The 16,690-nt window shown below is 45.2% G+C and overlaps 3 protein-coding genes across 10 annotated transcripts in view; 1 reads left to right on the top strand and 2 right to left on the bottom strand.

Annotated features, from left to right (window-relative positions):
- LOC125953406 (alpha-catulin) overlaps positions 1–7,278 on the top strand; it is a 73,555-nt gene extending 66,277 nt beyond the window's left edge. For 4 of the 8 annotated variants that reach the window (XM_049682973.1, XM_049682969.1, XM_049682968.1 and 1 more), the window contains 2 exons: positions 1,769–1,810; positions 1,868–3,940. In XM_049682973.1, coding sequence (XP_049538930.1) covers positions 1,769–1,810; positions 1,868–1,954 — 129 coding nt within the window. In that variant the 3' untranslated portion in view covers positions 1,955–3,940. Of the gene's footprint in view, positions 1–19; positions 3,941–4,310 lie in introns of those variants that run through there. The other 4 variants (XR_007468958.1, XM_049682970.1, XM_049682971.1 and 1 more) reach the window with 4 other exon arrangements.
- Positions 1–16,690, bottom strand: part of LOC125953375 (pericentrin) — a 465,615-nt gene that overhangs the window by 27,517 nt on the left and 421,408 nt on the right. The window lies entirely within an intron of this gene.
- On the bottom strand, positions 14,344–15,090 carry LOC125953634 (uncharacterized). The gene is made up of 3 exons (XM_049683316.1): positions 15,007–15,090; positions 14,777–14,938; positions 14,344–14,701 (listed from the first exon to the last, which is right to left on the bottom strand). The coding sequence occupies exons 1-3, from the start codon at positions 15,088–15,090 to the stop codon at positions 14,360–14,362; spliced, it is 588 nt and encodes a 195-aa protein (XP_049539273.1). The 3' UTR covers positions 14,344–14,359.

The following is a 16,690-nucleotide window of genomic DNA, read 5'->3' as shown; positions in this document are numbered from 1 at the left end:
GCGGAAATCCCGACATCAGTATGCACTTCGGTTGCCGCAGCAGGTACCCTACAAGACGCAGTAGCAACAGGCCAACCCCAAAGACACACACACACACAAAGACACCGAAACACACGCAGCAATCCACTCTTGAGGTTCGAGTGTATCGTAAAGCGGTTCCACAACAAGCAGACATTCCCATGCGAAGCAGATAAGAGAGCGCCAACAACGGTGGTGGTCTAAAGTAACCAACCATCCATCCATCCATCCATCCATCTATCCGTCCTGCGTGCCGTTCGTCCCCGTGTCCAGTAAGGTGATAAGGACTATTATGGAGCCGCTAAAAGTGTGTTGCCACCAAACAAAGGGGAAGGTTTAAGGCCCACCAATTGGATCACGCACCAACTGTCGCGGTTCGAAGGTCCTTTCGTAATTGTACGCACACTCAAGCAGGCATTCATCAGAGCGGGAATATCGGCACCCGGCATCGCCGCAATGCCGTACGTACGTTACGGCTACAATGCCTCCCCTGCCAAGTAAGCATAAGCCTCACGTGCCAGTGGTGCATGCTCTATGCGATGACAACCAAATGCGATTGGCGAAAGAGTGCTCCGGTCCGGTGCACGTGGCGCGTGAATTCCGCAGAACCGCACCGGTAACAACATGGCATGGCTATAAATAACATTCGCAAATGCAAAACCATATGCATAGCATGGAGCTGTGGAACCTGTTGAAATGGAACCGACCGGAAATGGTGTGGCCAGCTCGTAGAAACTGTTGTATCAAGAATGGTGTGTGTGTGTGTGTGTGTGTGTGCGGTGTGCTAACAGGATTGCACTAACTTGCTTAAGAAGGCACGCGCCTTTCTCGTCTTATGGGCGGCGCCTTACGTCACTAGAAGTGGAGCTCGCTTCCGCGTCACTGGAGAGCCGATGCAAATGGGTTTGATCGTCGGATGGTCTGTACGGAGCATAGGTCTGAGTAGGTGCTTCTTGTGGTAGCTAAGACCAGGGACAACAAAAGAGGCATTGAGCTAAAAGCTCAATTAGGAAAGAAGAAAGTAGGAAGTAGAACACTAATTAAATAATATTTAAAAAAAAACATGTTCAATCCGAGCCAGTAGTTGATGTAATTACATGAGCAGCCGCATAGTAGAGTCTCTTAAGGTGTTCTAGTCCAATTAGAAGAGACGGAACAGCAGATGATGCCGTCCAGGTAGTATAAGTGTTTAAGAGATAAGTGATTCAATTTAAGGTTAGTGTTTTCGCGAGCAGCTTACGTCGAGGTTTTCAAAAGAGTTTCGAATGCAGCAACAGCTGCTGCTACTGAAGCCCTAGATGTAAGGTCACGACGCCACGGCATATCATATGCTGCAGTGAATGCAGGCGCATGATTATTACAGTCCCTCCCCTGTTGTACTGTTGTTGCTGTTTGTCACACTACCGCTGACCACCGTTCGTTAACTCGTCATCTCGATCTCGTGCTAGCTCCATAATGCGTTCTACCATCTGCTTGTGTCACGAGCATCTCGGTCGCCATGATGGCAAGATCATCATCAATCATGTGTGCGATCATTATTTTCGGCCAGTAGACACATTATACACACGATCGTCGCTTCTGCCTCTGCTCCATGGAACCTCCCCGCCGTTCGTTCTGGAACTGTATCCTGACAGCTGACGGGCATCGGCCCGTATTTTTCCATCTCGATTTAACGTTTCATTTGTTTTGCGTTCGTTTTCGGGATTCGTCTTTCGAATGTTGCCTTTCGCTTTCTCTCGTTGCCCGTAAGCTTGGCACGAACAAAACTCGGCCGACCTGTGAGTATAAACGGGTAAGAACAGCGCTTATTACATTCTCAGCCAAACCACCGCACCCAATTTGAATATAGCTCCATATCTATTCGCATGCCTTCAGCCTAAACGTGAGTTCGGAGAAGTGTATGTCTAAGACGGTGCGCCGTCGTTCGATCATTTGAGCTCACACACTCAAACACACACACACACACAGATGCACTGAAAGTGCATAAAGGTGCATATCATATGCAGGACATACGATACGATACAAATGTTGTCCAAAAAGGAGAGTGTGTGTGTGTGTGTGTGGTGGCAGGGTGGTTAACGGCACGTTGCTGGATAGTAATGCAGCTAAGCTAAGCGTTCGAACGAATCGAAGTCGAAGGAATTATTAACACTATACATAGACCGTACTCTAAAGTATGCTATCTTACAACCACATGTCGAGAGCGCCCCCCAGCAGCAGCAGCAGCAGCAGCATCGGCAAGAAAAATGTAAGGCCATGAAACGAACGAATAGTTTAATAGTTCAACGCTCTTGCGGAATGCTATCGGCAGGATGATCATAATCATCATCATCATCAGAACACGATCATCAAAATCGCGCAAACAGAGCATTCGTGGCATAGGAGAAGCTCGCTTGGTTTTCATTCTGAACTGCTACGGACCAAAATCCACCGATCATGGATTGTTCATTCCCTTTCTCATCCCAAACTCATGGCAAGCTTCGTTCGCAAAATGAAAACCATTTTGATTCCACCGCTGATTCGCACAATCACTACGACTTCCGAGGTCTACGGAGGAGGGCTCGTGCTTCTCGTTAATTGAATTCGGGACGAGATTGGAAAGTGGAACAGGTGCCCGGTTGGAAATCTATTCACTGTTCACGCTTAGCAGGATTTGCGACGCGCCTAAGCTGGAATTGGTGTTTCGGTAGCTGCGAAATGTTCATCCCTGCAGCGAGCAATGCGAGCAATGCGAAGCCAGACAAATCTCCCTCGGTGAGATTTTCCACAAATCTCACCTATCAACCAACAAATCCTATTCACCCAAAGCCCCACCCCGTGTCGCTGATTCTTCCTCTCGTTTCGGTGCTTGAAACGGTCCCGGTACTGTCGTTTTTCACTTCTTCTCCCTCTTCTTCGCTTCGAAATGAGCGCTGGGTGTGCTCTGCGCTCTCTTCGAATTTTCCGATTGAATCTTGATTTACTTTTTTTTCTCGCTTTTCTTTCCCGTGCACCTCCCTCGTTACGATTGCGACACCGACACGCGCTTTCTCACAACATACAAACGCACACACACCGGCACACACACACACAAATTACCAAACACAGGAAAACTTTGTTCCTCTGCGCCGGTCCTCGTACGACTTCGAAGGCATCCGTCAGTGCAAATGGTAGTAGTGCGGTGCGGTGTGGTGTGACCGTGTCCGCGGCGGCGGTAATGCTTGGTAATGCAGATGCGAGATGTAGCTGCCCGTTACACACGTTGCTCAGTTGCATCCTCCGAGCCTTCAATGTTCACTTATGAGCCCCACTTTGTTTGGCACTTTGTCGTTCCTTCGTGTTCGAATTGTTCAAAATGTGTTTGCCGTTTTTTTGTTGTGGGTTTGGGTTCGGGGTTTTTGGTACAACAACACTTCTTTTCTGGCACTTTTGAGGACCAGCTTTTTGGATGGACGGTTGATGTCGTCTCCTTTAAAACGAATAATCCGGATTTGAGTTTGTGTTCGCAGTTTTCCAACCGATTTCCGCTTTTACAGCATATTTTCTATCAGCGTCGGTTTCATATTTTCTCGATTGAAATAAAAAAAAAACCAACATTCAATTCCGTCCTCCTCATCCGCGTCGTAGCCTACTCGATACGCCTCATTATGTTGTTCTGTTTTTTTTTGGTGTGTGTAATTAAACCGTTGGTTGCTTTTGTATTTTGTGTTTAGTTGATAACCGTTAGTTGATTTTAGGTTTTTTGGTAATTGATTTAGAAATCTTTTCCATTTGTTTTTGGTTTCATTTTGTCACTTCCTAATCGAACCATCTTGATCGTTTCGTTGTATTTTCGGCTTTTGCGTTCGTTACGTTAAGCTAACCGCTTGTCCATACGCAAGCGCAAACATATTAACTTTAGTTTGGTGAATGTTATTTTAGTTGCATCCGTTTGGTGGTTTATCCGTTGCTTTTGTGTTCCAATAATTTATCATTACTGATACTGTATGGATGGATGTGGCTTTTGTTCTTTTTTGTTGTTGTTTTGTTTCGTTTTCTTTTTTCGTAAACATTTCTGTTACTGCTTTTTGGGTATGTCTGATGGAATGCAAGAACCATCCGCTGAAAACTAAATGAAGCATATCACTGACGAATACTAACACTGTTTTGTTCACTTTTTCATTCTCTGCTCTCTTCCTCTTGCGCCTCAAACACACTCTCGAACACACAAACACGCACACATACTATGCTCACAATCTCACGAAAAATAAAAAAAACCGAAAATAAAAAAATAAAACACGAAAAACACACACACACACGTACACCGGCAACAGTATAAGCTAGATTTCAGTGGACTGGCCGGCCGGGCGGCAGCCGGCGGTTCCCGGGACGACGATGGCGCATCCGGGCTGCAGGGCGACAGCAAGGGTTCGACGACCAGCACCGAGGCGAGCATGTGACAGTACGGGATGGCCCGCCGTGGCGTCAAGGGTGACGCCCGGCGGACCCGGGTCTCCTTCCTGCTCTTTTAGAATAAGCATTAAACATTGCATATGTCCATATTTATCGAATTTATATATGTTTGATGATTCTCGTAGCCGAGAAGCAGCGACGACACATACTAGTGACGGGCAGTTCGTGCAGCCAGCAAGAGCCACCAAGAAAACAAATGCCAATCCACCAGCCATTACTGTTTGTTATATATGTGTATATGAAATCATAAATATTGAAATATGAATGTTTAGCGAATCCGGAAAAGAACAACCAAACCAAAACCAAACCAAAAACCCAAGAGAGGAATGCCTTTTCCCACCACCCCGACGACCTGGACACCATCACTGGGTTCGATCACATGGAATTCCCTCTCGACAGAAATCCCGAGAACATTGAAAAGATTCGAACATCGAACGGCATCCACGACGCGTCACTGCGACAGGGGGCTGCATCTAACCCCCTTTCGTGGTGACGCGCCCGTCGGAGTCACTTAGTATCCCTCTCCTTGCAGCAAGGAGAGGGCGAGGGAGAGAGAAACAATGAGGAACACAGGGCGTGTGAGTGAGAGAGCGAGGGAGCGATGTCTCTCTATCTATCTCTCTCACGCTCTGTCTGTACCTGTACCTCTCTGTAGCGATATAGCGCCTTGTTCTTGTACTTTGTTCTTGCTACTTCTTCCAAAAGTTCGTCTCTTACGCGGCGCGCCGATTAGCGTGCGCCCATTCCTCAGAGCCTTTAGAGGGAGCAAATAGGAGGAACGACTCCGCGTTGGCACATATGGACACACCGCCAGAGTGTATTCCAGCTAGATGTCCTTGTTCCTAGTCCGAAAGCAATCTCCTAAACTCTAGCCGTTAGACGTTGTAGCGTGTTTTTTCCTGTCGTACCTTTTACTCTCGTTCTTTCGCACCACTCTAGGCACTAGTCAGTAGCCGGTTGTAGGTAGGCCCGCGCCCCTCCGGAAGTACTTCCACGGGAAGGTGCTCAACTCAAACTCAACTTCTGACCTTCGCGTTCAAGAATTCAAGTTAGCCGGGGACCTCTCTAGTGACACTAGGTCTAGTCTAGAAGACGCACGCCATAGCAGCACCTGCGGGAGCGACACGCAAAACCCTGAAAGCAATTTCGAAATGAACGGAACCGAGAACAGGGGAGAAACAAAAAGGCCGAACGCGAAAACGCTTCTCGCAGCAGCAGCATCCTACTACTCATCTCATTCGAACCTCCGGTCCGTGACGTCCGGTTTCTTCTCTCCCTTTTATCTCTGCACCCAACCCACAACGCGTCTACCGAATTGGGCTTTCGCGACCACACCTACCTACCTCGCGTCCGTCGCTTGCGTTCTCTGCTTCTGCTTCCGGCTTACACCTTTAAAAACGCGATTCGTATTATGCTTTCCGCACTAATGTCGGACTCCCTGGGATACTCTTTCGTGAAGCACTTCAAAGGTTACTTCGGTTATTTTTTGGGTTTTTTTTTTTGTGTTTCTAAATCTAAATCTACAGACCCCGACAGGTATGCGTGCAGTGAATCCACTGGTTGCGGCCTGCTGTTCTCGTGGCAACGCATTGGAGCACGATCTCGGCCGAACGAACAGACACCACAACAACAACATCACAGGTCTGTGCCTTTTGTGCCGTGGAACGGTGACGCTTCAAGCGTTGACACTGACATATGGCGGCGGCGGCGGCAGTGTATCCTGTCACCCCGTTTGCCTAACGGCACGATCCCGCGGGCCACCGCGGCACCCGGGATCAAAGGGATGCGCATCCGTGGATGCTTTGATGAAGTGTTCGAGAGCTGCTCAGGTGGAGGACCTTGACTTTCCAAATGTTTACGTTCTTTTTTTCTGTTTCGTTTCTTCTGCTGCCTCTACTGGCGTCGGTGCGATTCCGTTCGATTCCGTCGACGGACCACCGCCGTTTGCACCGCGTTCTCTGTTCCGTTTTCGCGCTCTTTTCCCCTTTCGCTTCGTCATTTCCGTTCGCTCCTTACGCTTTCTTTCTTGGTTGCTTTATTTCTTCTTTTCTCTCTCCCTCGGAAGATGGGGGTCTCGGGTCCCCCCGTAAATGGTCTGGCCTCCGGTTGAGCGCTCTCGAACGCATCAAGGTGGTGTAACTGAAGCATAGCTGTCCTTGGGGTCGCCCAACGAGCAAAGATCGGACTACTGTCTGCCATACAGCAGCCACAGCAGCACCTGTAATCGCTCGAACGCTCGCATCAAACATCAATGTGGCGAGTGGCGTAGGGAGCAGTATTGAGCGCCAGAGTTGGAGGTTTTGTCCTCGGAAACTCGAATATCAGAGGCGTGTAATATGATGCGACGCGCGTGGAACGCGCGCAGTATCCGTTGATTCAAGTCCCACGAAGAAAAAAAATCAAAGAAATTCAAGCGAAACAAAGATCAAGCAGAAGCGAAAGCGGACGGGAAACTCGTGAGAAGCGAGCGTAAGCAGCTGAAAAGTCGGCGTAGAAAGGTGAGATTAGTATACCTGTAGAAGTTAAAAGACAAAAAAAAAACACCACAAACAAAACTAGTGGGAAGCGGTGTAAGCATTAATAAAGTGTTCCCCCCTGCAGTGGAGTCCTGAAACCATCTCTGGAGAATATGACTCCTCCTGCCGAGGTTCACAAAAAAGGTGCGAATTTGTTCCAAACAGCATTTGCTATGGCTGGTCAGTGCGAAGTCAGGTTACGGTGAGTCCCATCAACAACCAGACAGTCTCGATGTCGCCTGACAGACAAGTGTGCTGTAAATCTGTTGTAGGGGATGGAAAAAACAATATGAACTTTATTTCGATCCTTTCCACTAGAGATCTACACTTCTCTCTTTATCTCCCCCCGTTTTTCTCTCTCCCCCTATCGTAGAAACCCCCCACCCTGGTTCAGGACTTGGGTATTAGGTCCGTCAAGTCTTAGATAGAGGCCCAATAGTTAGTAGCAGACCAATAGGCAAAAGAACCCTTTATCTAGACTCCTTACGTGTTGTACTAGTAGTAGTAGTAGTGGCATTCAGTAATGGGGCAGAGGCATCATACGGTCAATACAGAAAGACAAACGGTATCGAAAATGATAAAAAAAAAATAAGCACTACACTAGAGTGAAGATAAGGGCTGCGCGCGAAGACCATGAACAGAACAGAACAGAGACTAACTAATCCCGGGCAAAGAGCAGTAGACTAAGGAGTGGAACAGCGTGTTTGTAGTGAAATGTTAAGACGAAAGAAGCAGGGTATCGTTTGTACAAGTGTGTGTCTCGGTATGTGTGTGTGTGCGTGTGAGCGTGTTTGTTTGAGAAACATTAGGTAAGGCAAAAAGGGAGGGACATAGAAGTCGAACTCGAAAGCATCGTTAGTATGATGCATTAGTATTAGCAGAGCGAAGCCCATTAAAACCCATCAAGTGTTGTGAGATCCGAAGAAGAGAGAGAGAGAGATAGAAAGAGAAAGTGCGAGTAAGAGATTGTATATCCAACTACTAGTGTAGTGCAGCGTATAAACGAGCAGGCTTGCAGGCCGCAACGTATAACAATGGTCCCGTGTGTCCCGGGGACACGCAAGCATCGAATCTAAGTTAAATGTAATGGTATGGCACTTGTAGTCGCGGATTTAACGGGCGTCGTAGGATCGCGAATTTCCCTCAAGCGGTCGGAGCGGTGGCATTTTCCAAATAATTTGTAAAAAAAAAAACAGTTGTGCACACCCATGATTCTACTATAAACGAGTGCTGACTGGAGACGGAGGTGAAGGTGGCTGGAGTGAGCGAAAGCCAGCGTTGTGACTATAATAGATAAACCATGGAACAGTTCAGGGTAGCGATTAGAGAACGATTGCGGCTGGAGAGAACCGGAGAGTAGGAGCAAACTAAGGAAACGAAAACTGTACAAGGGGTCTGTACTGTGCAGCATCTCGTCCTTATACCGTGCCGGCTCATGTAATCGGACACCCTAAGGCAAACATACTCCCCATTACCCTATCCTCAGCAACACCAGCTTACGGATAGTCTCCTTTTTTGGCATAGACAACGAGAGAATGAAAGAGAGAGGGAGCAGATAACGTTAGCTAGAAACCGTAGATTGAAAGAACCAATTACTGCAATCTAATGATTTCTCGGAAATAGAAACTCCCCCCGCCCGGAGCCAGCTGGCTGCGGTCAGTCGGTATCATATTGTGGGGATATTGTGCACACTGCAAACAGAACAGACCAGTGGGTCCAGTGGGGGTGAACAGCAAAAATAAACCCCGGACAAAAACACACAAGCAAAACACGGCGCTACAAATCAAGAAACAATAATTACCGTCTAGGGATGCATTTAGCGAGCGAGAGACAGAGCGAAGAGCCGGCACCGGGAAGGAAGGGTCAAAGGACCAGAGAAACGTAGAGCTTTTTCCATTCATTTGGTTGTTCCTGTGGTAACGAAGTCGGGGCGGCCAAAAATGGCACGATGTCAGAGAAAATACGAATGCTGGAAACACACAGAATATACCCACCAAGTAACGAGTAAGATCGCGCATGGGCCTGGCCTGGAAGGTGAAAAAGAAGAGCAGGAATAGCAAGCAGCTGCTGTAAGTGCAGTGTAGTGTAGTATCGTGCAGTGGTAGGAAGGCGGGGAAACTTTTATAAAGTTTCGACAATTCACGTTGGTTTTAATGTAATCTGTTTTTAACAGATTGTATTTTGGTTGTTGGTACCACCTTGTCAGCATGATTGGTAAACCTTTTATTTAGCTAAAGTAGATCGCTTTAGTGACGACACTGGTCGACAATACGGTCGGATGCCCTTAGTTTGAGATGATTTCGAGTGCGATTTGTGTTTATCTTATCGGCAAAGAAACAATTTTGTGAAGAGAAATTTCAAAACAAAAAAACATAAGCGACTCGCCGTCAGCTTAACGGTCGGAAACAATACAATCAAATGGAAGCGATTAAGGGGATAGTGGCCGAGAACTTTCGGTTGAGGAAAGTATATAATACATGTTGAACGGTAAGACCTGGACAGGGGAGAGACAGAAAGATAGTATTTAAAACAGAATATGAGCCGGCGGCTCGACGAGAGGCATCTTCTTCTTTAGTATCTAACGTAGGCTAGAGTCTGTGAGACGAATCATTAGCAGTAAGTTGGTCGAAATTTGCGAAACCAAGATATCAATGTTATCCTTCTTCCCTGTTTGACACATTGCTACGACAAGGCATTGGCATTGGTAGACCATTTTTCTTACAGCAATAATTATAACAACAAAAGAAAAACGAAAAAAATCCACACACACACACACACACACACACACACGATTTGATAGCGATTAGTGATGTACGAGAGGGCAGTACATTTGTTTAGCGAAGCAACATTGGATTGTGGTACAAACTCTAGGTTCTAGTTGATAGAATCAAAATCAAAACAAAAACTCTTATACTCTAATAGCAGGGCAGTAGTGAGTGAGGGTAGACAGTAAAGAAAACTCAAAATTTTCAGGCCATTTTTCGCTAGAGTCAGGCTGCAGCTGGCTTGTTGTTTAGAGTCAGTGATAGTGCTCCACTCTCATAGATGTTAGATGAACTTTCCTCGTCATCCGTTTTGCGTCGTTTTGCATTTTTCGCATCGTTCATATCGTAGGGGAATCCGATCGGTTAATGGAATGCCACGCAGCCGGGCGGTGTGCTTGGTTGGCATATCACATAGAATTAGGCGTATTTTTGTACTCAACATCCGCCGAATTTTTTTAATATTTCTCACACGGAATGGCAATGGCAATTATTGGCGAAAACAATATTCGAAATCACCACAATCATCAATCGGGCCCGCCAGTTTGCGTTCGGTGGAATCGGATTGGCACGTTGCCCCGTCGGGGATGAAAAAAACTGGATGGAGAAGGATCACAGGATGTGAAAACTGTTGTGAAACCATACACGTACGCTGTAGTAACGATCATCGTAGTACAAGAGGATGAAATAAAACTTCGGATGATTGGTGTTCGATTTTGCCATACGGCCTGCCATGAGGGTAGCAGGACTGGCTGGCAGTTTACCGTTCTGCCGCTAGAGAGCTGGCATCAGGAGAGACCGCGCGAGAGGTTCGACGAAATAAATGAAGAAAAAAAAACCTGTATAAAGATAGATAGACATATCATTTAAACTTGAGCAAAACGAAAGCAAACGTAGAGAACTAGAACCGTGTGTCAGCGATGAGCGCCGATAGAAAGACCTAGAGTGTAAAAGTTAAACTAGATGGTTCCATCAACCGCCACCAAACGAAACAAGAATGAATCCAACTAAGTGAAACAGTAACAGCGAAAGCTCTCGATTCCTACTTAACACTCGCCCATACACACACACACACCAGATCAGTCAGACCAGTTGTTTCTAACTAGCAACCCAGCACAGCGAAGAACACGATCGAAACCGATCCCGATCATCTTGTCTCGGTGAACAGGGTGAAAAAAAGCGTGTTTGCGTTTGAAGAATAGGAATTTTATGAGGCTGCCACAAAAAAGATACCAACCGCTAAGGGGAGGACGATCGTAATTAAACGCTGGTGGGTGGGTCTCGGTGTAAGCGTGGTGGATGGTGGTGTACGGAATGATGTAATGGATAGTAGCATTAGTGCAACTGCAACTGAACGATATAATGCAGGTGATGCAGGCAGTGGTAAACAGTTGACAAATAAATGTTGTAAAAAGTCATGAGTCGCAGGAGAAGAAAACAGAAAACCCCCACCCATCGTGGGCAGGAAGCAAAAACGAAAAACAGAATTATATAAACAGTCACGAACTATTCTCAAATAAACTTCTTTATGATAATTACTACGCGAATTGTGTTATGGGTTACTTATGCTTATGATATGCGACACGGTGGCTGGCATCGTGGTGCGAAGGTAATTATCATTTGAATCATCGCCATCCTGCGCCGGGATGTGAATCTCCGTTCATTATTTGAGTGTCATTATTATTAGTGTCAAGAGTTGATTATTATTAATGTCAATAGTTTTCTTTTCGAGAAACGTACGACGGATTGCAGTAGAGACCATGTGCGTGAAGAGACAACTATCTTGTCTAATAAATATTGAAAAGTTTCATTTGTCCCTGTAATCGTCCCCATGCTCATCCACTATCTCTCGCTGAGGAGCGCTGTTCTTATCACGGTTACATATGTAACGATGAATGTCACAATCAATCGTCCATTATTTGGCGCCATATGATTACATTTTTCACTTTCTCCGATTTTAAGCACGCTTCTTATTACTTTCACATCCTTTTCATCCGTAGGGATATATGATCTACTGTTATAATCCTTCATTTTGCCAAAGTATCCGTTTTGCTGCGTCATCAGAGATGGGTGCTTCTTTCAACCATTTGATCAGGTCGCTTCACCAGAGCACAACACGCTGGATTTGTGAGCAATATCTGAACAAATGATTTGCTAGCATCCCATCCACAAGCGCATAAACTGTGTCCAGCCCGCAGCAATGGAAGAGCCTCGTTCAAAATTTGGAATAGCCTGACCAATTCGGCTTCGAGGCACACAGTTTTGCTAGAGATATTCCATTGTGTAGCATCAAGTAGAAGATAACAATCATAATGAGTAGCATTTTCAACGCAGTAGCAAACGCATTTTTATGGAGGACCTGCAGCACAATCCCGATCAACTGGAATCAACGTATACCACGCCACGCTCACCGTCTTGTCCTGAGATGGAAACCTCCTCCTTCGCGCTGAGCTTTCGCGAAATGCTCCCTAGAGCACCAACACCAAACAAAACTGGCTTTTCACTTTGTTTCAACGTGTAGCACTACTGATCACTTCCCAGATTGATAAAAGGATGAAAATTCGGACGATAATTTATATCCAACTCGGTGCTATGGTACACATTCTAGACCAGTTATCGCGCGTACACTAACACGAGTTCTTGAACACAAGCTGATAACAGGCTCGTGCCAGATACGGCCTTCAAGCAAAGCAACGAGTCATTGTTTGCTGTATCTGTGAAACACCGGCGGGTGTCTAGACGGGTTCAACATTGTTTCTGTGGAAACGAAAAAAATCTTCTGCTTGTGGCAACACTGCAAACATGGCACTGGGATCTGCGAGCTCTGTTTGCGTTACCGTCTCGGGTTTGAGGCTGGCAACGACCTGAAGTCCTTGAAGCAATCTTGTATCGTATTACCAGAAGAATATTAACACGATCATCTAGACGATCATCGTGAAAGAAAGACTATCAGTCGATTGCGAATGTCACGTCAAATCTTAAGGGTTAAGTGCGGCCGTAGTTCGATCGATTGGCGGCTTTTCATACAAATGCTTGCAAATAGATGAAACTTTTCTGTGTAATGTGTTATCCAGCAACAGCAATGCGATAAGATTGTTTACTTGATCCTATTTATGACCAACAGTGCAGCTCTGCACTGCACGGTGCAGGAAAAAGACAAAACAGTGAATTGAAAGCGATGGTTTATCAGGAGACGTAAACTCTGCCACAAAATTTCTATGTTTTACCGAAAAATGGAGCCTCTCCCCCTTCCACAAGAGGGAGAAGAAGAAGGAGACCAAGGGTTGCGAAACAGTTGTACAAACAATTGCCAAGAGACGGTAGAGTCGCTGCCGATACGCAAAACACGGTACGCTGGTTTCTCAAAACCCTGGCATAGAAGTCACTTGCATTACAATTTATTCACTAAACTTTGTTAACATATTAAAATAGTTACTCTATTACAATAAATACGAATAAGGAACAAACGGTACATCAGCAGCACTAGCCATCGACATTGGGGTTCGGAGGTTTCTTAGAATTGTGTCTGTGTTTGCTAACAAACACATGTTCTAACGATCTTGTTCTTGTGTGTCAAGGTTTCTAAGCTTTTGAACATCGTCACAAGTCGTATTCTCAATGAGCGATCATCGGAAATAGAAAATTATTTTCTTATTAATAGTTGAGTTTTGATTTTGTGAAATATCCATGCATCCCAAGGGACTGAAAGGTGCTATGGGTGTTTACTGCTGGAATTGGCTGTCAGCTTTAGTACCTGGCGACAGAGATATGTCGCCTGTTAGCAAGAGTTACACGCAATACATAGGCCAGTTCAATAAAATTAATTAGATTTCAATAAAATTAATAAACAAAAATCGTTCTTGTCTTTTTGACTTTCTTGCAAACTCAGCACAAAGCTTTGGAAAATAAGGGAAATTGAGTTGGCATTACAATGTGCTTTTACGCATGTTTTTCTCTTCATGTGGCACGGCCTTTTCCATTATGCTGCTTCACCAAACGCTTGAGCCGTTGAATGCCGTTTACACAAGTGAGATGACATCAGCATATCCGGCAGCAGGGCAGATTGTAACCAGACCCGCCGCACAAAAAGAGTCAAACGGAATGGAATAGAAAATACGAACACACTGAAAAGTAGATATGTACGAATACGAATACACTAGAACAAAATGATGTATTTCGTTGAACATCCATGGAATTAATGAGCAAATGACGTTTAAAAGGGTGAATCTTTGCCTCATCGCAGCATTCGGACCAAGTGATGAATATGAATCAATATGCAGTGAATCAAACAATGTTGCTGGGTTTATTTAATCGTTGCATCAGTAATAGATCATCATCGGTACAATGTTTATGGGCAAGATACGTAATTTTTCCTGGGTGGTGGGACATACCAAGGACCTGTGATGACAGGAAGCTTTGCAAACTTTTGAACTACCGGAGGATTTGCACTAGTGCAACCTGTTTGGTCTGTAAGTATCCCGTACAACAGACCGTTGCATACTAGGGGACCACCGCGGTCAACACGGCAAGCATAACCACTCACCGCACGTGCACATAGCATCCTGGAAGCACAGAAATGAAAGATTCATTCATTGTACCTGTCATTGGAAAACCTTTGGAATTAATTAGTACTTACGAGGGAGGTAGTGCTTGATTAAATGCAGTGGTACATTCCTGATCAGTAAGCAGTTCGTATTGGGCTTGAGACATAGTGTAAGTGTAGGCAAAATCCCCTGTTTGTCCAAATCCAACAACTACACATGTTGTGCGATTTGTGGTAGATACCACAATCTCTCTGGTGGCAATGGTTATGGGATGCACGTTTGGTGCTCCGTCGAAGGTGCCGTTAATCGTTACGATAGCCACATCGTTCGCACGGGTCGTCGAATCGAAATCTTTGTGTATTTCAACGCTTGCATAGTTGTAAACTTTTGCATTGCCAACATTCGGATTACTGCCAACAGCCACAGTGAACTACCAAAAAATTAAAGCAAAAAAGTGATATAAAAAGCGCTGGTAAATCTTTAATTTTTTTTTCCTGATACCTACCGAGTCTACGGTTCCCGCGCTCCGCACAGCGGATGCAGAGGTAAGGACCTGGGTACTGCTAATAACAGCGCCACTCACGTATTTACTTCCACTGTTTATATTACCACAGAGTAAAGTTGGTTCGCACTCGTTGCGGGCACTCCATTGAACAATCGACCAGCTCTGTTACCGCCTGATGTTTGGTTGGTTCCATTCTGCTCGTCGGATTCAGTAGTATCAGTGGATCCTACATCACCATCTTCCTGTTGAGCCTTTGTCAAATGTGCTCCCCAGAGCACCAACGCCAACAAGATTAGCTTCACGGTTTGCTTCATCGTAGCACTACTGATCACTTCCAAGATTTACTGATGGAACGGATGGAGATTCGGACGTTAATTTATATGTAAATCGGTGCTTTGGTATTCATTCTCGATCAGTACTGGAACACACACTTATCGATCCCATAGGTGCCGCTAGTACGCTGTACGCACAATCTGCCCAACAGCTGTTCGCACAATCTGCAACCTCTGAAACAGACCAAGAATTCTCGGAATTGAGTCTGGGTGTTTTGCAACTAAGCCACGCCTCGGGCGGATGTCCATCACGTGGTTTAGGAGCCACGTCAGTCATTTCATTCGAAATTGCTACCCTTCTTTTTTGCATAGGTTCTGAAGCTCTTGACCAAAATGAAATAAATGGTTTAATATTCGGCTTCCCGGGGGGTTTTCCTCGTTCGTTCTGGTCATTCGAACATTTAATAGATACATTTGTGTTGTTTCCATTGGTTCGTGGGTTATGTAAGTGTGATTATCATACAATGGGACAAAATAATCCATAACTTATTAATTCATACTTATAACTAATATGCATTGGATCTAGCATGAAACTAATCACTGAAAGTGGCCCGTTGGACGATTCTTAAAAAGGTATCAGTGGTTGAAAACAGGCTCGAGCCGGATACGGCCCTCAAGCAAAACAACGGGTCATTGTTTGCTGTTTCTGTGAAACGCATACGGGTGTCTAGACGGGTTCGTCACTGTTTCTAAAAAATGAAATAAAACAAAATCAGCCGATCGTGGCAACACTGCAAACATTGCACTGAGATCTACGAGCTATGTTTGTGCTACCGTCTCGAGTTTGAGGCTGTCAACGTCCTGAAGCTCTTGAAGCAATCTTGCAACGTATTACCAGAAGAATAGTATTAGCTAGACGTTCTTCGTCAAAGAAAGACTATCAGTCGATTGCAAATGTAACGTGAAATCTTAAGGGTTAAGTGCGGCCATAGCTCGATCGATTGGCGGCTTTTCATACAAATGCTTGCAAATAGATGAAACTTTTCTGTGTAATGTGTTATCCAGCAACAGCAATGGGATAAGATTGTTTACTTGATCCTATTTATGACCAACAGTGCAGCTCTGCACTGCACGGTGCAGGAAAAAGACAAAACAGTGAATTGAAAGCGATGGCTTATCAGGAGACGTAAACTCTGCCACAAAATTTCTATGTTTTACCGAAAAATGGGGCCTCTCCCCCTTCCACAAGAGGGAGAAGAAGAAAGAGACCAAGGGTTGCGAAACAGTTGTACAAACAATTGCCAAGAGACGGTAGAGTCGACGCCAATTCGTAAAACACGGTACGCTGGTTTCTCAGAACCCTGACATAGAAGTCACTTGCATTACAATTTATTCACTAAACTTTGTTAACATATTAAAATAGTTACTCTATTACAATAAATACGAATAAGGAACAAACCGTACATCACCAGCACTAGCCATCGACATTGGGGTTCGGAGGTTTCTTAGAATTGTGTCTGTGTTTGCTAACAAACACATGTTCTAACGATCTTGTTCTTGTGTGTCAAGGTTTCTAAGCTTTTGAACATCGTCACAAGTCGTATTCTCAATGAGCGATCATCGGAAATAGAAAATTATTTTC

This window comes from Anopheles darlingi, chromosome 3, assembly GCF_943734745.1.
Source record: "Anopheles darlingi chromosome 3, idAnoDarlMG_H_01, whole genome shotgun sequence".
Lineage (NCBI taxonomy): Eukaryota > Metazoa > Arthropoda > Insecta > Diptera > Culicidae > Anopheles > Anopheles darlingi.
Note: the sequence above shows the minus strand (reverse complement) of the source record. Positions and strands in the feature narration are given on the sequence as shown.